This window comes from Chroicocephalus ridibundus, chromosome 1, assembly GCF_963924245.1.
Source record: "Chroicocephalus ridibundus chromosome 1, bChrRid1.1, whole genome shotgun sequence".
NCBI classification, from domain to species: Eukaryota; Metazoa; Chordata; class Aves; order Charadriiformes; family Laridae; genus Chroicocephalus; species Chroicocephalus ridibundus.
This window is the reverse complement of record NC_086284.1, coordinates 33,759,735-33,782,831: the sequence shown is the minus strand read 5'-3', so window position 1 is coordinate 33,782,831 and position 23,097 is coordinate 33,759,735. Positions and strand designations below refer to the sequence as shown.

General features: G+C 41.8%; 1 protein-coding gene across 2 annotated transcripts in view; it reads left to right on the top strand.

The window, feature by feature from the left end:
- The first annotated feature begins 956 nt into the window (after window positions 1-956).
- Window positions 957-23,097, top strand: part of RB1 (RB transcriptional corepressor 1) — an 83,797-nt gene continuing 61,656 nt past the window's right edge. Inside the window, exons 1-7 of one of the 2 annotated variants that reach the window (XM_063334288.1) lie at window positions 957-1,255; window positions 1,485-1,602; window positions 11,013-11,125; window positions 13,143-13,277; window positions 15,136-15,174; window positions 15,838-15,905; window positions 20,845-20,955. In XM_063334288.1, the coding sequence (XP_063190358.1) occupies window positions 1,161-1,255; window positions 1,485-1,602; window positions 11,013-11,125; window positions 13,143-13,277; window positions 15,136-15,174; window positions 15,838-15,905; window positions 20,845-20,955 (679 nt within the window). In that variant the 5' untranslated portion in view covers window positions 957-1,160. Of the gene's footprint in view, window positions 1,256-1,484; window positions 1,603-11,012; window positions 11,126-13,142; window positions 13,278-13,923; window positions 13,972-15,115; window positions 15,175-15,837; window positions 15,906-20,844; window positions 20,956-23,097 lie in introns of those variants that run through there. The other variant, XM_063334296.1, reaches the window with a different exon arrangement.

Genomic DNA, 23,097 nt, shown 5'->3' with positions numbered 1-23,097 from the left:
TGCATGTAGCAAGAATCCTTACATACAAATATTTTTACTTTTTTCTAAGAGGTTCAGAAAAATCTGAAAATAAATGTGCTTGTTTGCAGCAGTGATCTGCCTTCTAAATATAAATACGTGATTGCGGGCAACAGAGTAGATTCTTACGATCTGTGAATCAAGGCACTGGGGATTTCAATCTCATTGGGTTAAAATCCCTAAGATGCTCGAAGCCTGGAGAATTTCTTACATTAAACACAATCGTAAAGCACAGTGTTAAAAGTAGTATTTTAGTTAGGAGTCAGATGAATGTCAGACTGAGAGATGGTCATGAAGGATTTGTAATTTCTATCCTGTTCTACGTCTGTATAGCTATTTTTATAGATAGGTCTATGGTTCTTCCCGTGTCATAGAAAAGCTGTATCGACCGCCTCCAGCTTCTTGAGTACCTGAAACACCAGAAACAGCTAGGCTGCCGTCTCTGGAGCGACCGAAGGCCCCTGGAGGATCTCTAACGCGGAGGCTGCCAGGGCTCGTTTATGTGAGGGAGCGGCGCTGAGCGCCTCGCCATGAGGCCCTTTCTCCCTCCGCCACCTGCCACCTACAGCCGAGACAGTCGGACGTCGCCGCTGCTTCCCACGCTGCCTCCTCAGCTTTGGCTCCCTTCAGCTGTAAAGCCGACTCTGGGAGGGCGGGAGACGCGGGGAGGCAGCGCCGGTACCTGCCCCAAGCCCCGCGGCCCCGCTGTTACCTCAGGGAGCCACGCCCCGCCCCGCCCGCGAGCCACCGCCCTCGCGCCAGTTGCCGGGACGCACGCAGCGGAGCCGGCTCCTATTGGCTAGCGCGGGGAAAGGAGAGCGTTCATTGGCTGAGCCGGCTGGCGCGGGCAGATTCTCCTTCCGGGTTCTGAGGCGCGCCGAGCCGGTCTGTGTTTGGAGCGGGGGGGGGGGGGCGCGGTCGCCGCTCCCCGCTGGCGGGCGGGGTGGGAGCGGTCAGCCGGCCCGGAAGTGACGGCAGAGGCGGCTGGGGGTGACGCAGTTTTCCCGCGGTTTGGGCGGCGGGGAAGGGGTGGGGAGCGGAGCGGTAGCCGGCGGCCCGTCGTTACTTGCCGCCCGCGGTGGGCGCTCGAACGGCGGGGCCCCAACGGCAGCGCCCTAAAGGCCGCCCACGAGCTGGTCTCCATGCCGCCCAAAGTCTCCCGCAGGGCGGGAGCCGCCGCCAGGAGCCAACGCGCCAGCCCTGACAGCAGCTCCGCGCCGCCACCCGCCGCCCCCCGGTAAGCGCTGCCCGGGCCGGGCCGGGAGAACGGTGGGGTTGCGCTGGCGGACTCGGGCTGCGCTGCCCCGAGGGTCCGGGTCGTGCCTCCTCTTGGGGTTCTGTGCGGGGTGGGGCGGTGTCACCACGGGGCGCCCGGCAGCAGCTGGTTGTTCCTCCCCTCCGTGGCCCGGTGTGTAGCCGGTGTGCTGCGCAGAGCTCCCGCTGGCTATGCCTTTCGCTTTTCCTAGGCTCGAAATAGGCGAAGCTGAGTTCGTGGCGCTCTGTGATGCTCTGAAGGTGTCGGACGGCGTGAGGGAGAAAGCGTGGAAGACGTACGAGAGCCTATCGGCGGTGGACGGGGCTCTGGTGAGTACCTGCCGCTTGAAACTCGCCCCTCTGCGGTGGCGTCTGCCCTGTGCCCCAGTTGAAGTATTAAGCTATAACTTTGCTGGACCGGGAGCCAGCACAAGCCTTGGTTGCAGGACTCGTATGACTTTATTTTCTCCAAGTACCGTTAGACTGAAGTTGGATGTTGCTGTGTGTGTCTGTATAAACTGATTCCTGCATATCTGCCTTTTAAATGTTTTCCAGTAAAGGTACGGACTCAAGAATTCTTTTAGGCTGCTAATAAATGATAGTAGAAAACAATACCATGTGATCAGCTGATTCCTCAAACCACAAGTTATTTCAAATATGCCTGAGTCAGCTTTATACAGGTCATCTCATTGAGTGTTTCTGTGTATTTCTTTCTGCTGTATCCTCCTTTATGAGGCTGCAGAAAGGATCTGGAGAAGACTGTTGCAGAGAAAGGGATGTTTGTATGTTAAACTTTTTTTCTAGTGCATTATGTTAATCTGTATGTACTTATCGTTGAGGTATTTCCGTTCAAAGTTAGTCATTGGGCATGTGTAAACAGATTAAAATGTTATACCCTTTCCTGGTTTCCCCCCCCCCTTCAGTGTATTACTGCTGTCTCAACAAGTTGACTTGGAGAACAGCTACAATACAATTAAATCATGACTGAAGCTTTATTATACAGATCTGAATTAGATTTAAAATACCTAGCTGAGATATTATTCCTACTACGTGGACTGGCATCCATGTATATATTGCGACTTCTGCTCATTCTTCTGCAACCTGAGCTGCCCTGCCACAGCTCTGCTGTCACTAATAATACCTTGTTGTCTGTGGTTTTTAAACCCCAGTATGGGAATACCAGCTCTTGATGCATTTGAGTTTTGCAATGCAATACAGTAACAGCATGGGAGAGAGACTGTGTACGGCTTTTTCAGTAACAGGTACGGTTTCTGGCCATGGATGTTCCCAGGGAACATTTACTTAAAAGCATAGTCGAGCTCCTCTGTATGAACCAAAACAGGAGTAGTCAGTTCTATTGAGTGAAAATACCAAGTCAGGGTTCAGTATAATTCTGCACGTTTCACTCCCAGGTGAAATTTTGTTTTGATTATTCATTATTTCATTACCTAGCAGTGATCAGATAAGGTACAGCATTTGAAGCCCTTCCTTTCAGTATCTAAAGATGACCTCCTTTACCTATTCAGAACAAGGCAATGATTAGATCTTCATTATGACATAGCTAATATTTATTGTCCTGCAATTAAGGCCTAGGCTAAGAGCCTTTCAAGGTATGGGAAAAAGTCTATGTTACATTGCAGTTCAATCCAAGGCCTTTTCCTCAAACTTTCTGATGCGTCAGTAAGGTGTTCAAGTGAGGAAGCTGGCAAGCACCTGCCTCCACAGGGACCTGGCAGGCACTGGAGTTGCTACTTCTAGCTGAGACAACTGCAGGCTTCATTTGGGTGTGAAGTCAAGCAAATTAACAGCCTGGCTGATGGCTGCTTCTCTGTCCAAGTCAAGCTGTTATCATGGGTAGCCTGGCTTCCCATGATGGTGCTCTGTTTCGGGTTGCAGGGACTCAGGAGGGGGCTGTATTTAAATGCCCACTCCGTTATCCCCTTTGGTAACGGTAGTGCGTTGGAGGGGCTGTCCTAGGGTTTGTCCTGCAAGCACCAGCTCTGTACGTTTAATTCAATGTGGTTCAGTGCTAACCTGTTCAGTTCTGAACTGGAACAGAAGCTGTGTATGTAGCAGCTTTCTTTTCTCAAGCAAAAAGGGAACTTGCAGGACACCACTTGAGGCAAATACCTGCCAGAATGCTTCTGTTTAACCCTGTAGTTGGTTTGGCTTGAGGAAGCTTAAATCACCAGACCACTGATGGAAATAGAGGTAGCATCTAATGATCCCACTCTCAAGCCATTTACAGAGCGTAAAGACCTGAAACCTTACTTTCCGTGGTACGCTGGCCTTGTTTTTTGTGGTTGATCTCAGAATTGTGCCTGCCGAGCCTCTGAGGATGTGGAGGGGACTTGCAGTGCTAACTAGGAAGTGGTGTGACCCAGACATTAGGTACTGTGGTAACTGGCAGGGATCCAGGGTGCAAATGTGCGCCTGGACCTAGTCTGAACACCTGCTGTATCCTTGCTTAATGAATATTTAGTGACTTAAAGTGAAAACCTCTATTAGTACTGGCCTTTTTGGGTCACTTAGGGTATGTGTAATCATGTGCAAAGAGCAAACAAGGTATACGCAGCTTAAAAGTATAAAACAATTATTTTTTGGCACATGCTGGGATGTAGTGACCTATCCTAAGTGTGCCTGTGCTTCAGTGAGAATCCTAAGGAGTCTTTGCTGGCCAGGCAGGCATCAGTCAGGAGGAGAAAAGTTGGTATCTGCTACTCCCTGGAATGAATCCTCTCTGCCAACGCCTGCTGAAGCCACTGGCACCACCACAGCTGGCTGAGTTGCTGCTTTTTTTCCTTCAGGATGTCACACCTTTCCACGCTGATATTTTTACTTTTGAATCTTTGAGCTCCTAATGATCCTACTCCTCTCTCTGAAATTTCACCTTCCTTATCTTGCGTAGCTCTGCACTGTAGCTTTTCTTACAGTGCTGTCAACTTATCTGTTGCAGCAGATTGTTGCAGCAATTTGAGTCAAGGATACACAGCTGCACGCTGTCACAGCTGGGCCTTGAATCCTTGAAAGAGCTGAACCCCTGTGAGAGGTGTGGAGGAGGAGAAAGGTGACAGGAGAGAGATGGTTACGTGATTTTTCTGGAAAATGAGGCTGACTTCTAGTTGGAAAAACTAGATCTGCAGAGAGAGAGATTGTTCAAAGCACTACAACTGTGTTAAAAATGGTGGTGTTTTCCTTTGTAGCTGGAGAGCATTGAAGTTTTCCTCTCTGACAGCCAGAGTTTAATTACGCTCTTCTATAATAAAATCATAACTCAAAATCTCTTAGACAAAACCTCAAACACTGGTTCCAGAAACGTGGTACTGAATCAGTGCTGTTGGTATGTGGCGTGAAGGAAGGTATCTGATGCATGGCCAGAAAGATGTCTTATTTTTAAGTTCTTTTATATCCGGTGAACTCCTACACAAGTTAGTTATAAATGGGGAAGTGGGTATATAAATACGAGGTTTTGCATTAGTGTCATACAAAGACTTTTGTTCTTTCTAGCATTTCTCTTGTTTACCAAACCAAAGTACCTAGGTAAAAAAAAAAATGTTTTAGAGTTGTAGTTTTTACTGTCTTAATTTCAAGACCCTTAAACACCAACAGTTGTTGGCTTAAAAATTGGCTCTGATGCTTGCTTTTCTTGTACTACTTATTTTTTGTAATTGTCCCCAAATGTGTATTATGAATCAATAGTGTCTGTAAATTCTAGGTGGAATAAATAGATTTAGTGGAATTACTAATGTACTTTGGTGAGCAGCATGTGATTGATGGTGTAAGAAAGACTAGGAGAGGTTCAGAAAGCCATACTGATACTGGTAGGAAAAAGTTCAGGGCATTTGTTATGTTCTGCTATTGTTTGTTTTGGTAAAGAACAACAAAATGAGAATCTGAAGCAGAATATTGGGTGATGTAAGCAGGAAAAAGAAACTTGTGTGAATTGTTGCTTAATATAGTGAAAAGAACCGATGTGAGGAACAGACAACATAGTGACTAAATTAAAACCAAACTTCTGCAAAGAAAACTGGAGTGGTTTAGGAAACTGATAGAAATTGGAGCCTGCCAAGGACCTTGAGGCATAGGGTCTGGTGTGCTTCAACCTCATCAGCCCAACTTGCCGCAGTGTGCGGCGTGTGGGTAGGAGCTTCATTTTTTCTTTGCTGTTCATAACACTGTTTGGGAAATGTGACCTACTGTTCTCCTGCTGCTGCTCAGCTGTTCAGACTCATGAATTCCTGAGTCATTTTTATCAAGCGTCTGTCTAACCTGCTATTAAAAAATTCTGATGATGAAAGATCTGCAGTCTGCATACTTAGTCCTTCCAAGTTTGACTTTCTTTTCCCATGAATTTTTCCCCCCCCCAAGTACTACACTAATCTGTTTCTGTGTTATAATTCAAGCCAATGGTGACTATTCTGTACCACATGGACATGAGAATGTATTATTACTGCCTGATTTTTCTCCCTTCCCCTCTCTCCCCCTGAAAAACTCTAGGGTCTGAAGGTGTTTGTCATCTTTCTTTGTTTCTAATTGTGCATCTTACCTTCTGAAATTTTCTCCTCCAACTGGTGACTTACACTGGTATGCAGCTGCTGCAGAGCACTTGGTTCGCACAGAAGTTGAACTGTGTTCTTAGTGAAGAGAGCTTAAAAGATGAACTGTATCTTAAGTGGAGGAATGAAATAATGAGTTCTTAAATATAGCGAGGTTGCTCTGTACAGACCAAAAAGTTAGTGATCAGCGGGTCAAATGTTCCCAATCCATAAAATTTTACATTTAAATTAAATCAGTTCCTTTTGGTTGCAGTTTCTTACGAAAAAGAAAACACTGTAGTTGGTAAACCACCTCATCCTCATGTTAAAAGACACACAGAGGCTTCTTGCTTTTGGCAAAAGCATGAAACATATGAGCTAATAAAGTCTTGTCTGTCTAGAGCTTTGTCTTTTGCAGCTAAACTGAACCTGCATCCACTGAAGCTTTGGATGGATGAGCAAAATTACAGCTATTTTAGGATCCTCTGTTATTAAACAAAAACTAAAGAGCTACTGAAAGTCCCAAAGCAAACATAAATCATCACTATGGCCTCTTGCTGGTGATATTCAGTATCTTAGTAGCAGGTGCATTGCATGTGTGTGTTGTGCCCTTGTGCTTCAAAGGCATAGCTAACTGGCATACGGTTTCTTTTTTTACTCATCTTCTGCCCATCCTAGGGACAGATTGATGTCCCTTCCAGCCTCGTTAAATGCAAGAAAAGTGTAATGGGAAGTTTTCATATCAGAAGAACTATTTTCATGGGTTCAGTACTTTTCATTGACTTCCGTTACTTTTAGCTAGTTATTATATTTGAATTTGATTTGATCTGTTGAGAACTAATAGAAATCTTCCATTCCAGACGGTGTTCAATAGAAAATCTAAAACTGTTATTGCTGAAAAATGGAGGATCTAACTCTCTTTACACAGAACTTCTTATATGTAGACAGTGGGTACAGTATTCACTTTCACATTTTTTTTTTCTAGGAAACTTTTCCTACAGGTTTTAATTCTGATCAGGTTTCTATTGTGAAAGCTTCTTGATTCTTTTTTCCTGCCTTTTCCCCCCACTGTAATCATAAACATACCTGTGAATGTTTCTCGTACCATCTAGCTAGTTCTCTGTATTGATGAGGATGTGGTAGCTAACGCTTCCAGTAAGCCAACAAGTTACACATCTTCACCTTCAAAAATTAGGGTTTTGGTGTTTACGGTGTCACATCCTAGACCCCATTTGATTCAAATACTCATCCGTGTTTGCATATTTCTCATGTACGTCTCTCTTGACCTTCTTTTACACAACATCATTTGAAGTTTCTATTTCTGGATACTTTTGTAGGCTGTTATCAAAACTGTTACCAGTGCTGACAGAATAATAAACATTTCTAACTGCAAGCTAGAACTGAGACTTCCTGTGACCATCTCCTCCTTGTGAGCAGTATAGCACGGGAGAACTTTGTGAGGTAGAGAACAGAAGTTTTTTCTCTCACTGCCTTTAACACCTTGCAACAACATATAGAAAGAAGAGAGGCAAGAATCACATTTCAGAATAGTTCGGTTTGATGAGCATTTGAAGCCTATGACTTCTCCAGGCTGTTTTCACTAGATTTAGGCAAACTGATGATCTGCTAAAAATAGATTAAATAGTAGTAATAGTAAGTCCAGAATGAGAAATAAATATTTTGAGAGTTTGTAAGAGTTTTAGATCTTTTCCTGTAGAAAACTACATTGATTTAACTGAACTGACCTGCATTGCTGGAAATTATAGCATTGATTCCTCAGAATCCTAAATAAAAAAAGAGAGAACTCTATGTAGACTGCTAGCTGGTAAATAATCTTTGAGTTAGTGATTAGTAGGTTTTGATTCTTGATGAGTTGAAATAAGGTCACTGGAAGTCATCTTATTGAAACTGACTGACAGCCAGGGACAAATGTTGATCCATCCTTCTGCCTGTTTTCTGTAGTGGTGCTGTATCAACAAAGATCTTGAGTCAGACTGTGGTCAAGAAGAAAACCCTCAGAAATGAATTTCTGGCCGTGAATTCATCTTGCCTCCATTCCCATGCCCTCAAGTCCATCTGGGATGAATTGTCTGGCTTTGGCTGTAAACAAACCGTTAATTTGTGTCATAGGATCGGCTCCCCTGGAGTTATGACACTGGCAAAATAGTTTTTGTTCTGTGGTCAGCTTTAACTCATTTGTGTAGGAAAGAACTTGAAAAATGTCTGTGAGCTTTGTGAGGGGAGGGATATGAAGAAGAGAATGCTCCAGAGCCTGACTTGCCAGGGAGACCTTTCTTTATATCTTCTCCCCTCCCCATGATATTTATGTTTTATGTATTAAAATCACTAAAATCTTCATGCATGGGTATGGGCAGATAGTCTTATTTCCTGAGGAAGCTGCAGTTTACCTGTGTCTTTGGGTGTGTTAACCAGCAGTAGCTGGTGGAATAGTCCCAGTCTGGTGTTCTTTCATGTTTTCCTCTCCTCCTTCCCTCCGCTCATGTTAAGAGGCAAGCATGCTCAGGTGCTGCTCACCTTTTCTTTGCTACTAGAAAAAATATCATAATCTATTCGTTTATCCTGTGTAATGTTGTGTAATTTTTTTTTTTTTTGTTAGGCCAGCAGTCATCCAACATCTTTTGTCTGGTGCCCAAAGCATCGTGTAAGACCAGCGGTGGATATGGGTGTAATCCCGATATTAGAGTTTGACTCACCGTAATGGCTTGAATCTAGTGGATTGACAGGCTGCCTCTGATGCTGCTAGCTTGTTTAATGGTAGAAATGAATGAGTTGTTACCCCAAACCGTGCTGGATAAGGAGTTTAAAGATTATTCTTGCAAAGTCAGACCTCACTTTTACCAAATAAACCATTGTTATAGCCTTCAGGCATTCATCCTCCCAGGGTAGAGAGAGCGAAGCTGCCAGAAGAGCTAGGCTTGTTTGGTTAGGCAGCAAACCAGGAACAATTTCACCACTTCCTAGCACGCGGTCCTCCTGCCCTACGAGATGTTGTATTTACAGAGCCGTGTCATGGTCCAAGTTTGCAGGAGCATAAAGTGAAAGGAACTTATTCATTAAACAAAGTCAGCTCACCCAGTGTCAGTGGTGTCCTCAGTAAGTAAGTAGTCATCCTCCTTCTTGGTAGGTCACTAGCTAGCCTTAACCTTCACAATTTTTTACAATACACCACAGACGTACTAATGCAGGAAAATAGACATCTCCCCATCCTACAGGACATTTCTTGTTCTTGTGTGCCTGGTAGCTTGTTGTACCTGTCAGCAAAGGATTGTTGAGACTGGCTGAGAGGGTGGGGGCGCATCTTTTAGCAAAGCCTTTCTTCTGTGCAAAACCCCTTCAAGAGCAATTTTTTTTTGCCTCATCTTTGGTTTGCTGGTAGTATATGGTGGTACGCTAAAGATCTAGAAAATTAGGGTTTCCAATAAACAGAGATGGGTGAGTATTTGATATTAATACCCATTACTTTATCATCAAATGTATCTCAGTCTGTTAATAACGTCTTTCAAAATAATTTTCTGTTGCACAAGGTGTCACCGTTCACAGAAATGCTCAAATAGGAATGCAGGAAGAAAGTAGTAACTTAAACAGTGGACAGTTACCACATTGTTGAAGGTGGCTGGTTACTTTAGCATCCAAGCCTGTGCTATAACTCCTATCAATTGTACAAACCAATGAAACTTTTCATTCTTTGGAGGAGGCCCCAGTCAGTCTTCATGGATGTATAAACACTGGTCTTAAGGAAGAAGCGGAGCAATTGAGGAAAAAAAAAAAAAAGATGTTAGTGAAATTGTTGTTGTGTCATTTATGGGCATGACAATCTATTTGTCATGGTTACACTGCTGAGTAAGCGAGGACACAAGCGGGTGCTGAGGATGCAGAGCCTTTCAGGGTAGTTTTGGAAGACCACGTAAGATGGAGGGAGCCACCTCGGGTACAGTCTCATTCCTGTGGCCTTTTGGGAGTATTTTCTAGAGTGAACTGGCCCCTGTGGCTCACACTGGTGTTGTCTGGGAGGCAGCTAGGTGGAGTGATCGGGGAAAGGATAAAAAGTAGGCCAGGGAGTGGGCTAAAACTAAGCAGTGTAGAAGAGCAGAGTTTGGTATTTCAGTTCCCTTGGGGGTCTGTTTCACCTCCATCCTCTAACAGATGTCACATCCAACCTAGAGCTGCTGAGAGACGTGCTCAAATGCTGCTCCTTTGCTGAAGCAGCTGTGAGCCTTGTTGGCATTGGAGATTTTTTTACATGGATGGCAAATGTCCCAAGGCTACTTATAAGTTTGCTGTTTTAGGAGTCTTGCAGGGCTGCACCCACACCTAGTTCTGTCTCCAAAATAGCTTTGTTCCCAAAACCTGTGGTTTGGGGTTTTTTTTGTGTGTGTGTTTTTTTTTTTTTTCTTCTATGCTTCTACAAAACATTGCTCTTTAGAGGTTTTCTGTTGAGTTGCTGTTTTGGTGAAAGGGTACCAGCATCCCAGCTGACGCCTGGCCAACTCCAAGTGACCAGCTTGTGAACTGTCAAGAGTGAACTCGGTGTGGGTGGCACATCTGTCATGGCAGGATGGCTTTTCTTTGGTGAAGGATGATGGTTTACAGCTTGTACCTTATTTCTAAGCAGCAGAAGACAGACCTTAAGTGTAGATGCATGGCCGGAAAATGCCTTGAAGGTGCTTGTTACTACCGTGCTTTACTCAGAGATGTGTTTGTGATTCAGCTGTGATAGGTGGTTGAGACCTAGCTGGAGAATAAAGTTTCACAAGTATTTATTACCTGTCCTTGTAATGATTTTATATTTATTTCTTATGGATTCTCTCCTGATTCCTTAACCTTCAGTGTCTTGTTACGGTCAAATGTAGTAACTTTAAAAAAAAAAAAAAAAAAATCATAGTTTCCACTTTCCATAGACCTTGCATGGAACCAAAGCTTCTATTTCGATGCTTTGCTGAATTGTGTGGGTAAAATTGATCTTGTACTCTAGGAATAAGATTCGAAGTGCTTGGTCTTTCATATGTAACGTAAAATGTGTAATGGTTTTCAGTTATCAAATAATTGGCTATCATAGTCAAATGTTTGCTTGAGGGTTTTTTGTTTTACCATTTCTAATCTAGTTTGGACAAATTAATGCTTTCCATATATTACCCGCTTTTATTGCATAATAAAAACAAAAACTGTTTTCTCTTTTTCTAAAAGGCTTATAATAAAAAGAAAAAGGAAACATGGGGAGTCTGTATCTTTATTGTAGCAATTGATCTGGATGAAATGACATTCACTTTCACAGAGCTTCTGAAAAGTATAAACATAAGGTAAGTGATTTTAATTGTGAATTTAGACTTCAACGATTAACTGGTCAACATTTTTATAAAGACAGTGTTTTTAAAAGCATTGTGAATATTTGTGCGTGTTAGGCTAGTTGATTTTAAAGTAAAGGTTACTTATGGGAATTCTGAATATTCTGGTAAACTATGAGTCTTGCCATCATATTTTAATTGAGGGAACAATGATACTTGTTTGATTCAACTGTGATTGGCTTTGATTTTATCATACAGCTGATTCCTGTTCATGCTCAACCTAAGTTTTCATCAGTTTAACTTGGTGTGAATTACAGGGAAAGAAAGGAAAATATTTTAACTGTATCAAGATTTTCTGTAAAACCTTTTTTCCAACACGAGGCTTATGCTAAACAAAGAAGTGGAAAAAATATTACTCTTCAAGTAGTTTGCCGACATGCTGCTCTTTTTCAAACATTTTAATGCCGGTCTAAGTTTTGTACTTTTGTACATGCTTTTTGCTAGGGGATTGTTACTAAGTTCATAACAGTGAATATAGAATATAATACAAAAATTAAGATTGTAGAACAATATCTGCTTTTAAGGTAAATGTAGGTGGCAACAGCAATAAGCATACCCTTGTGTTAGGTTTATCTAAGGAAAGAATTCCAGTGCTGTCTGCCCAATAACTGTGCCGTGCATTGAAAGCATGTGCAGGAGCAGAGCCTTCAGATGCTCCAGGGTAGGAGGCTGAGGCAGAACAGCAGGCACATCGTGGCAGTAACCCCAGTCTTGGGGTTAAATATCCTTTTCTTGGAAGCCATCAGTTACGATTAGACTGTTCCGTGCTGCTCCTGTCTCGCATCGTCTCCCAGAGCAGCGGTCAGGTCCTATGTTTTGACTTAATCTCTTCAGCCTTGACTGAATTGTAATTGTGTGGATGAAATCTAATTGCATTTGTGCAGCGATGTTCCGTGTGTTCCACCTGACTACAGACCAACTTGTGCTGCAAACTGAAAGAGACTTTTTCCCTTGGGGTTTCAAGTAAGCTATTACTCTGCCAATTTTTATTTTGGCAATACTCAATTGCTTGTTAGCCCTGGGCTTTTTTTGTCAGCTATAACGTCAATCTGGCAGAGATTTCTACCAGTCATCTTACCCTCTAGAGCCACACGGATATATTGGAAAGATTTTTCATTCCATGGTAAAAGAATTCCCAAATGATCTTCTGACTGTTTTTATATTCTGTTTTTTAATCTGACAAAGATCAAAAAAATCTCTCAGAATCCTATATTCTGATAAAGGTTCAAAATATATGTGATATAGTAGAAATAGCTCAATATATTTGATAGCTTCCTCCTCCTTAATTTTTAGTAATCTGCTCATTTTGGTTATGAAGAAAACAACAAAATGCTTTCTTGATGGCCATAGTATTACATGGGTGAGTAGGGAAAACTTTAGTCCCCTGTGTAATAGTATTTCCAAAGGGTCATGTTGTCCTTGCCTCCAGTGCCTGTTGAAAGACTTGGAATTTCATATAATTTGATGCATTCATCTCAGTTTTCATTCCTAGGTCCCTCTTTAGCATGGATGGAGCAAAGGTTCATGTTCTTAGAGCAGTAAGAACATTTCCGAAGTAGAACTTTTCGCTAGAACGGAAGAGTCAAGATATCTGTGTTGGATATTTGTTGTGGTTTATACTGGCAAAGCAAAGAAGAAAGATGTGTCTAGTTAGCAAATTCTGACTTCCAAAGATAATATCTGTGCTAGCCAAGAAAGTTCTCTTTCCGTAGTACAGCCCATGTCGCGAGAGGCCTGTGCTACCTAGTTGAGCAGTTTTTCTACATCTGGAAAATGTAAAGGTGGTACATGGGGCTCCAGGTAAGCAAGTAGTGTTTTCCAAAGCAAGGTTCTCGGTCACTGCTAGTTGTAGTAAGAATATATTGGACTCCAGCGAAGTAAGGCAGTGGGTTTTGGTGGGGTTTTTAAAGAGCTATTGCGTAATTGTCATTCTCGGTTATGACAATCTGGCATCTTTTTTCCTTTTTTTCAGCATATGCACATTTTTTCAGTTTCTGAAAGAGGTGGATGTTAACATGGATACTGTAAGCACTAAAGTTGATAGCACTGTATCAAGGCTGAAAAAGAAATATGATGTATTACTTGCACTCTACCACAAGTTTGAAAGGTAGTATACATTTTTCATTTTGAAATTATGAATGCTTTATGGCTGTCAACATTTAAGCATTTAGATTTTTCGAACTGTGTATTAGAAGAACCTATTTAAACTCTGTGTGCTAGTATTTACAGAACAGTGAAATGGAACTGTTTACATGCATTGAATAAACATGTCTTACATTTTACTCCATAACTATTACAATGCTTTATTAAAGAATCCCCTTGTTGCATTACAAACAATAGTAAGAGCAGCATGACAAGTGGTCGCTAGTCCCTTTGTGAAGCTTTTTGCAAATAAAAGGATTGGTTTACTATCTAATACTTTTTCTATTTAAGGGACTTCCCATTTCTACCTGCCCGCCCCTCCCCAAATCCTGATCCAAGAGTTTCTTTCTAAAGAGTTCTGGAAAGGAAAAAAACACAAATAAGATAGTCTCTCTCTCACAGATCTGGAACTGAAGGCTGCTTGTTCCAGCATATAGGGGTGTTGCAGAGCCTGCTCTGTTAGCAGTTCTCACTTGTAATCAAGGTAAACCTTTCCAAGTGGTTTAGCTGACCGTACAACAAAAATGGAGGGGTATTCTCTCCGTACAGAATAAATTGAATGTCCTTATGGCAGAGTGCTAAGAGCTTTCTGTGTGTGACTCGAAAATCAGGAGATTCTCAAATGGATGCTTTTTTTGAGTTGCTGTTACTCCAAGGTGGTAAGTTGCTGTGCTCTATGCTTTAACATGAAGACAGAGATGATAAAGGCTTTAGGTCCTTTTACAGGCTAATGTGTGCTAGCACAGATGAGTATTGGCAAGGTCTGGTATCTTCTGAGGCAATTTTTAATCACTCTGTGAAATGCTCTGTAGCATATGCTAGTAGAAAACTGTTTCATGTTATTAATGTGTCATTCCATGATGCTTGTATTACTCGATCCCGTTGCTTCAGAGCGCTGTGGTATTTTCCAGCTACAGGAGCCTGAGTCATTGTAATGTTTTGTCTTCCAAACCACAAAAAGCTCTCAAATATTGCTTAAATGACCCTTGAAAGGACTAGCAGGTCACTCCTTGGTAGTTTATAGAATCAAGGCACAAATGTGATATAAGTTTTATTTGTCTTTTCAAAGTCCAATCAATCACACTTACTGTTATCCTGGGTAATGTGTATATCACAACATTTTTGTAAAGTTTATAGTTGCCTTAAAGCTGTAAAGCTCTATGAAAGTTGTAAATAACTTGTTTTTACTCATTGCAAGTCTCTTCTGAGCTATAAAAGTGTCATTGCCGATTTACACAGGCATGTTTTGGTTTTTGCTTACTTTTTCAAAACTTGAATTGCAGTAACGTTTTTTTTAACATAAGGATTTGAAATTTGTGGGTTTCCCCTGTTTTATTTTTGAATAAACTGAATTTATTTATTGAAATGACACGCACCTAGAATAATTAGGAAGAAACGTTTATTCCAAGGCTTGCAGTGACGCTGCAGAAAAGAGTAAAGGTTTTAAAATGCCCTTTTATAGAGTGTTCTGCGCAGCTGTAGCGCATACTTTGCTGTGTTTTACAGGCCACCAAGTAACAATGTACATACAAATCCTGTCTTTCTGGAAGAAAACAATAACAAATTTTATTATACCAAATTAAAATTGTTCTGCTATGCAAGCTTTGACATAAACATGCAAGCAACAGCATTATTTCAGCTCTGGCAGGGCTTTAGTTCGTCTGTTGTTTATTTGTTTTCCCAGAGTCAACATTTTTTTTTTTTTTCAAGTGAGAATAATGTTTTGTGAACTGGCATATTTTTTACTACACTGAAGTCAAAGATATTACACAGTTTGCTTTCAGAAAAGTGTTTAAAAATAAGAATTTATTTGTATTTTCCAGGACTTGTGGCCTTATTTATCTGGAACAACCTAGTAGTGAGTAAGTTTGACTTTCCTAAATTGTGTTTGTCAAGATAAGATGTAAAACGTGTCAGAATTTTATTTTTTAACCCATTAAGATTGATCTAAGTCGTAGTATGTCATGTGTTTAATTTAGGTTTAGTGGGGACTTTGAATTTCAGTGAGAGATGATGAAAGCCTCAGAAGTGATATGTATGATATATTTGATCACTTCCTCCATTGAGGATCGCCACCTGATGGCGGGTGTCTTGGCATGGTGGAAACGAACGAACATTTGGAGAGTGAGCTTCCTAATCTTAGCAACAAATGAGTGGATGAAAAGATGCCTTAGCAACTCCCAAATGAGCTTGAGTTCATGCTGTGACTGGAGAATAGGGCATTAGTCAAAGACACAAGAGAGAAAACAGCTCGTAACAGTTAAGTGAATTATCCTCATTCGCTTTCTTTTCCAAGGATGATACAGATATATCCTTATTCTTAAATGGCTTTACAGAGATTATTTTTTTCAAATGTGTAGCCATAATTACATAGGGAATGGAATCAAATAATTAATAAACTTAACTATATGGGGGATGTTGCATGTTGTCCTAAATTCTTCCAGAGACTGAAGAATGTTTTCAGAAACTATACTTTGAATTATTACAGAGCTGTTAATGCAAAAGCTTTAATTTTGTCTCTACAGGATTTCTGCTGAACTCAGTTCTGTATTAGTCCTAAAAAATTACTGGATTACTTTTTTGCTGGCCAAAGGTGAGTTTTGATTAAAAGGCAGTTATTTTATTAAATATTGTTGAAGTGAGTTTGTGGGTTTGGTTTATGTGTCCAGTATGAGACTGGCATCCTTATTACAGATGTCCATTGTACAGGCCCACGATGTTTTGATTGTGTGGCTTTTGTAACTACTCAGTAATACTTCTTTCTATACAATTTGGATATTCTTTTAACTTATATTACTTCCTGTGTATATAAATATATATATTTTTTTAAGCTTTATAAGAATTTTTTTTTTTACTTTGAAGATTGGTATTCTGTATTTGAGTCTGTTCTGAGGTACTTTATTAAAATACTGGCAGATTATAATGGATGATTACTTGAAAAGACTGGTGGAATTTTTTAATAGGCTTATATAAGAGAATGATCAGGTGCAAATCAGGGCCTGTCCCCCCAAGAAAGTGGTAGGACAATTAACCCAACTGAAGTGCATCTACACTAATGCACGCAGCATGGGGAATAAGCAGGACGAGCTGGAGGCCATCGTGCAGCAGGGAAACTATGATGTGGTTGCCATCACGGAAACGTGGTGGGAAGACACACACAAGTGGAGTGCTGTAATTGATGGCTACCAGCTTTTCAGAAGAGATAGGCAAGGGAAGAGAGGTGGTGGGGTGGCCCTCTATGTTAGGGGCGGTTTTGAATGTCTAGAACTCAACAATGTGAATGACAGTGTTGAGTGTGTATGGATAAAATTCAAGGGGAAGGCCAACAAGGCAGATATCACGATGGGAGTTTGTTATAGACCCCCTAATCAGGATGTAGAAACCGATGAAGTATTCTATAAGCGGCTGGCAGAGGTCTCACCATCATCTGCCCTTGTTCTTGTGGGGGATTTCAACTTCCCAGATGTCCGCTGGGAATACTACACAGCAGAGAGGGAACAATCCCGGAGGTTCCTGGAGTGTGTGGAAGACAACTTCCTAACACAGCTGGTGAAGGAACCAACTAGGGGAAGTGCCCTACTGGACCTACTGTTTGTTAACAGAGAAGGTCTTGTGGGGGATGTAAAGGTTGGAGGTCGTCTTGGGCAGAGTGACCATGAAATGATAGAGTTTTCAATTCTTGGTGAAGGGAGGCGGGGAGCCAGCAAAACTGCCACCTTGGATTTCCGAAGGGCAGACTTTAGCCTGTTTAGGAGCATGGTTGAGAGTGTCCCTTGGGAGGCAGTTTTGAAGAGCAAAGGTGCCCAGGAAAGCTGGTCATACTTGAAGCAGGTGCTCTTGGAAGCACAGGTGAAGGCCATCCCCATGTCCCGAAAGACGAGCCGACGGGGAAGAAGGCCAGCCTGGCTAAATAGAGAGCTTTGGCTGGACCTCAGGAAAAAAAGGAAGGCTTACATTCTCTGGAAAAGGGGCTTAGCAACTTATGAGGAATGTCAAGATATAACAAAGCTATGCAGGGGGAAGATTAGAAGGGCCAAAGCTCAATCAGAACTCAGCTTGGCCACTGCAGTTAAAGATAACAAGAAGAGATTTTTCCAGTATATCAACAGAAAAAGGAAGACTAGGGAAAATATAGGTCCACTGATGAATGAGACGGGTGCCCTAGTGGTGGAAGACACAGAGAAGGCAGAGTTACTGAATGCCTTCTTTTCTTCGGTCTTCACTGATAAAGCCGTCCCTCACGAATCCCATACCCTGGAGGCAAGGGGGAAGGTCGGGAGAGAGGAAGACTTTCCCTTAGTTGAGGAGGACCGGGTCAGAGACCACTTGGCCAAGCTGGACATTCATAAATCCATGGGCCCTGACGGGATGCCCCCGCGAGTGCTGAGAGAGCTGGCAGATGTTATCGCTAGACCGCTCTCCATTGTCTTTGCAAGGTCATGGGGAACAGGAGAGGTGCCTGAGGACTGGAGGAAGGCTGACATCACTCCAATCTTCAAAAAAGGCAAGAAGGAGGACCCAGGGAACTACAGGCCAGTTAGTCTCACCTCTGTCCCTGGGAAGGTAATGGAGCGACTCGTTCTGGATGTCGTCTCCAAACACGTAGAGGAACAGGAAGTTATTGGAAGTGGTCAGCATGGATTTACCAAGGGCAAATCATGCCTGACCAATCTGATAGCTTTCTATGATGTTATAACGGGTTGGCTGGATGAGGGGAGAGCTGTAGATGTCATCTACCTTGACCTTAGCAAGGCTTTTGACACTGTCTCCCATAACATCCTCATTAGGAAGCTGAGGAAGTATGGGCTAGACGAGGTGACAGTGAGGTGGATCGAGAGCTGGCTGAGTGACAGAACTCAGAGGGTTGTGATCAGCGGCACAGAGTCCAGTTGGAGGCCTGTAACGAGTGGTGTCCCTCAGGGGTCAATACTTGGTCCAATTTTGTTCAATATATTCATTAATGACCTAGATGAGGGGACAGAGTGTATCCTCAGCAAGTTTGCTGATGATACCAAGCTGGGAGGGGTGGCCGACACTCCAGAGGGCCGTGCTGCCATCCAGCGTGACCTGGACAGGCTGGAGAGCTGGGTAGAGAAGAACCTAATAAGGTTCAACAAAAGCAAGTGTAAGGTCCTGCACCTGGGAAGGAAGAATGCCAAACACCAGTATATGTTAGGGGCAGACATGCTGGGAAGCAGCTCTGAGGAGAAGGACCTGGGGGTCCTGGTAGACAGCAAATTATCCATGAGCCAGCAGTGTGCCCTTGTCGCCAAGAAGGCCAATGGCATCCTGGGCTGCATAGGGAAGACTGTGGCCAGTAGGTCGAGGGAGGTCATTCTCCCCCTCTACTCTGCACTGGTGAGGCCTCAACTGGAGTACTGTGTCCAGTTTTGGGCTCCCCAGTTCAAGAGGGACAGGGAACTACTGGAGCGAGTCCAGCGTAGGGCAACCAAGATGATTGAGGGACTGGAGCATCTCCCTTATGAGGAGAGGCTGAAAGAGCTGGGACTCTTTAGCCTGGAGAAGAGAAGGTTGAGGGGGGACCTGATTAATGTTTACAAGTATCTAAAGGGTGGGTTTAAGGAGGACAGAGCCAGGCTCTTTTCAATGGTTCCCAGTGACAGGACAAGGGGCAATGGGCACAAGCTAGAACATAGGAAGTTCCGTTCAAATACACGGAAAAACTTCTTTACGGTGAGGGTGACAGAGCACTGGAACAGGCTGCCCAGGGAGGTTGTGGAGTCCCCTTCTCTGGAGACTTTCAAGACCCGCCTGGATGCAGCCCTGAGGGATGTGCTCTAGGCAATCCTGCTCTAGCAGGGGAGTTGGACTAGATGATCTCTAGAGGTCCCTTCCAACTCTGAAGATTCCGTGATTCCGTGATAACAAAAATATAAATTAAATATAATAGTAATATACTACTATAAGTCCCTGAAATCATGCATATTACAATTCTTCCTTGAAAAAGCTGAAGTTCCAGTTAAACCTGAGTGGTGAAAAAATTATAGTAGTCCATGGAGTCCTGTCTCTTTGTACTATTCCTACAAAAAAGAATTAATCATGTATCTTAATTGCTGCTTACTCCAGAGCTGTGTTATCAGTGAAGTGTACACATCTTTGCCATCAGAACTGGTCTTGGATCAGCTGAGCTCTGTGGAGCTTTTTTCATTAGAATTCTCCAAGTATAAGCATAAAGCAAAACTCACAAAGTTTTTCTAGTCTACCTTTTAATTGAGAATAAGGAAAGCTAAAATCTACCAGCAAACAACTGAAGTCACAGGATGCTTGGGTGATGCTTGCTAATTCTCATAGAAAATAAATACAAAAATTGCACAAGTAGTGGTCTAGCTGTTCTGAATCGCTATCGGCTTTCCAAACTTTTCATCGTGATGCATGCCATCTTGGAATGACCCTGTAGATCTTCTCTGGCATATGAATTGTAATTTGGGAACAGCTGGAATAATGTAGTTTTAAAAGTGCTTTTCATGCTAATATTTATGTGACTTTAAAGTAGTGTCATATAAATTTGGCAGGCTGAACATACAGTGTGATAGCATGTTTTGAATTTCTCTTCACTATGTACTAGCCACTCCTGCTTTCTGAATACTTAGCAGCTTTCACAAAGCTTGTCTAAGACCACAAAAAAGAAAGTGGGGAAGAATTGCACAGAAATAGGAGGTACGTGTAGGTAAAATAGTCTACACAGTTATTCCACTGTATAGTAAAATGAAAAAGAAATTAGGAAGAAGCACTGAGAGGTAGGAATTTTGTGCACAGTAAATTTGTTTATATGCTATCTCTGAAGCAACAAACCTCTTGAGAACCACGAGTTTTAAAATCAGAATGGTTTGGGTTGGAAGGGACCTTAAAGATCTCCTAGTTCCAAACCCCCTGCCATGGGCAGGGACACCTCCCACTAGACCAGGCTGCTCAAAGCCCCATCCAGCCTGGCCTTGAACACTTCCAGGGATGGGGCATCCACAGCTTCTCTGGGCAACCTGTTCCAGTGCCTCACCACCCTCACAGTAAAGAATTTCTTCCTAATATCTAATCTAAATCTCCCCTCTTTCAGTTTAAAACTGTTGCCCCTCATCCTATCACTCACTACACTCCCTATAAGGAGTCCTTCTCTCCTGTAGCCCCCTTCAGGTACTGGAAGGCCACTATAAGGTCTCCCTGGAGCCTTCTCTTCTCCAGGCTGAACAACCCCAGCTCTCTCAGCCTGTCCTCACAGGAGAGGTGCTCCAGCCCTCGGATCACCTTTCTGGCCCTCGTCCCGACTCTCTCCAACGGGTCCACGTTCTTCTTGTGCTGAGGGCTCCAGAGCTGGACACAGTACATGATACAAAATAAATAGCCTTTAAATAACACTGGCATCTTGTTTGTGTTACAATTGTGTACAATTAGAATTTCTGAATTCTAATTGTAGTGTTTTATTAAATGGACTTCCAAATCTTTATTTTTTCAAAATTACTTTTAGAAGAAGTAAAACATCTCACAAAGCTTTTCTTTACCTTTTTAAACATTTGCAGGTAAAGTCTTGCAAGTAGAAGATGACCTGGTGATTTCTTTCCAGTTGTTGCTGTGTGTCTTAGATTATTTTATCAAACTGTCACCTCCTGCTATGCTCAAGGAACCATACAGTAAGGATTTCAGTTTTTTGTTCACTAAAGTAGAAAGTAAATTGGTTAAATTTCTATTAGTGTCATGCTAACATTCATAATTAACATAATAAAATTTCTTAAGCTTGTTAAAATTGATTTTTTGATGTTCAATTTAGGTGATAGTGAGCTTGAATTATATAATCTGAATGTGTCAGTGTATTTAATATATTTTTTTTTTTCCTATTGCTGCTATCCATTTGCTATGTCCTCTGCCCACACAAAATGTTCAGGGGCTTGTTAAAACAGCAGTTCTGCTTTGGTAAAAGAATTCAGGTTCTGTATAGATGACTGAGAACTATTATTTAGGCTTGCTTTGAGTTACAAAAGGAAAAGATGACGCTATGACTCTTATTTCATTGACGTAGAGCAGTATCATGACAGCAGAAACGCACAAGATACTGGACTATACAGACTTTTAAAAGACATGTAAAAGGAATATACAGTGGATAGAAAAGCTTATTGCAGTGATAGCTCAAAATAAAGCGGTAGAGGTAAAAAGTGGATATTACATCCCCTTTGTTATTAGCAAGTGTCTCATCTTTATTTTAAATAAAAATATAACAAGTCTTCACTAGAGAAACTTCTATTCAGCAGTAACTCTTTGTACATTCAGTTTTTATACCAAAAACTTGGAAAACGTCACTAAAATGGCAGGGAAAGTAAGCATTTACGGTAACTTTCAAAGATAGAATTCTATTTTTGTTAAATACTTTCTTCTGCAAGCTACGGAATTGATATACTGAAGCATTTGGAGCCACAGTATGTAGAAAAAAATTTTTTGATACTGATTAGTTTATCCTCTGCTGAGTTCGAATGTGACGCTGGTATTTGTAGCGTAAATCTACTTGCTTTATTTCTGTGTTTCACAACTAAATTTCCAGTTGGGTTATAATGTCATAGAATAGATGATATATTCATTGCTGTATTCTTTAAATTCTATGTTTTGGAGGATATTTATCTGACTTAGTAATTATTTGTCACAGGTAAGAACAAGCAACCTCACTTTTATTCTAACGCCAGTACAAATTAAGGGTGGGAAAGGGTGGGCTTGCGGCAAGTAAATCCTTGCTCTTCTCCAGTACTATTTTGAATTTAAATTTGTCCTTCATAATAGGGCAGACAGATGCTACTGCCTATTTCAGAAGTTATGCAGCAGATCTTTTTCAAAGAACACTGAATTGAAACTCTGTGTTCACAATGATTTATTTTTTTTTAATGAAACTACGAAGACTAGGAGCTTGTTAATTAGAGACAGTTTGGTTCTGTGCATTGTATCTTGAAAAGAAACGCTGCCACTCCAGATGAAGTTGCAAATACGGCTATCACTGTCATAAGTGTGAAACATTAGATTTCTAACTTGAAGCTGTGTGATGTGTGCAGGTGCTTTGTAAACTGTCAAACAGCACTTCATTCTTTTAGCAAATAACACAGTGTATTGTTCAGAGCCTTGTGACCAAGAGGCTTCACGTTGTGTTAAATGATGTCAAGCTTTTGATCTGACTGAGGCTGAGGGGATTAAGATGCAGCCACCTGACCAGTGTAGTTTGTCAGATTCTCTCAGAACAGTTATGAAATACAAATGAAGTTACAGATAAGAACAGCATGCTGATTACAGTGTCAGTTTTAAACCAACAATATTTAATGGTATTAAGGTGTGTTGTTTATATAATTCACGTATTTCAAGCTGGCAATATTGAAGCCGTCTACTTTGAGCTTAACAAAATGAAGTATTTTTACCTCACTGAATTAAGGGGTTTTGATGTCGTCTTCAAGGTGACTTGTTTTTTCCTACTTGTTTGCCTGGAAGTACTTGGGGAAAGGGGGAATTCCCAGCAGAACCATATTCCAGGTTCCCACCAGCACTTAAGTCCTGCATTGACTTTATTAACCTTCAGACACGTAGAGTGAAGTTACTTTTTCAGCTCCTTGCTTTACGTTTCTATAAAAATAGAAAAAATAGTTACTGAACTGTGAAAAGATAAGGGTTTCCTAGCTTTGCAAAACAGCTGCTTATTCAAAGCTACTTACAAAAAGGGCTATTAAATTCTGTGTTGAATAGCTTTTTAAAAACAAAATGTCCAAAAGCTGATAAAGGAATTTAAAAATTAGTTTTCTTTTTGT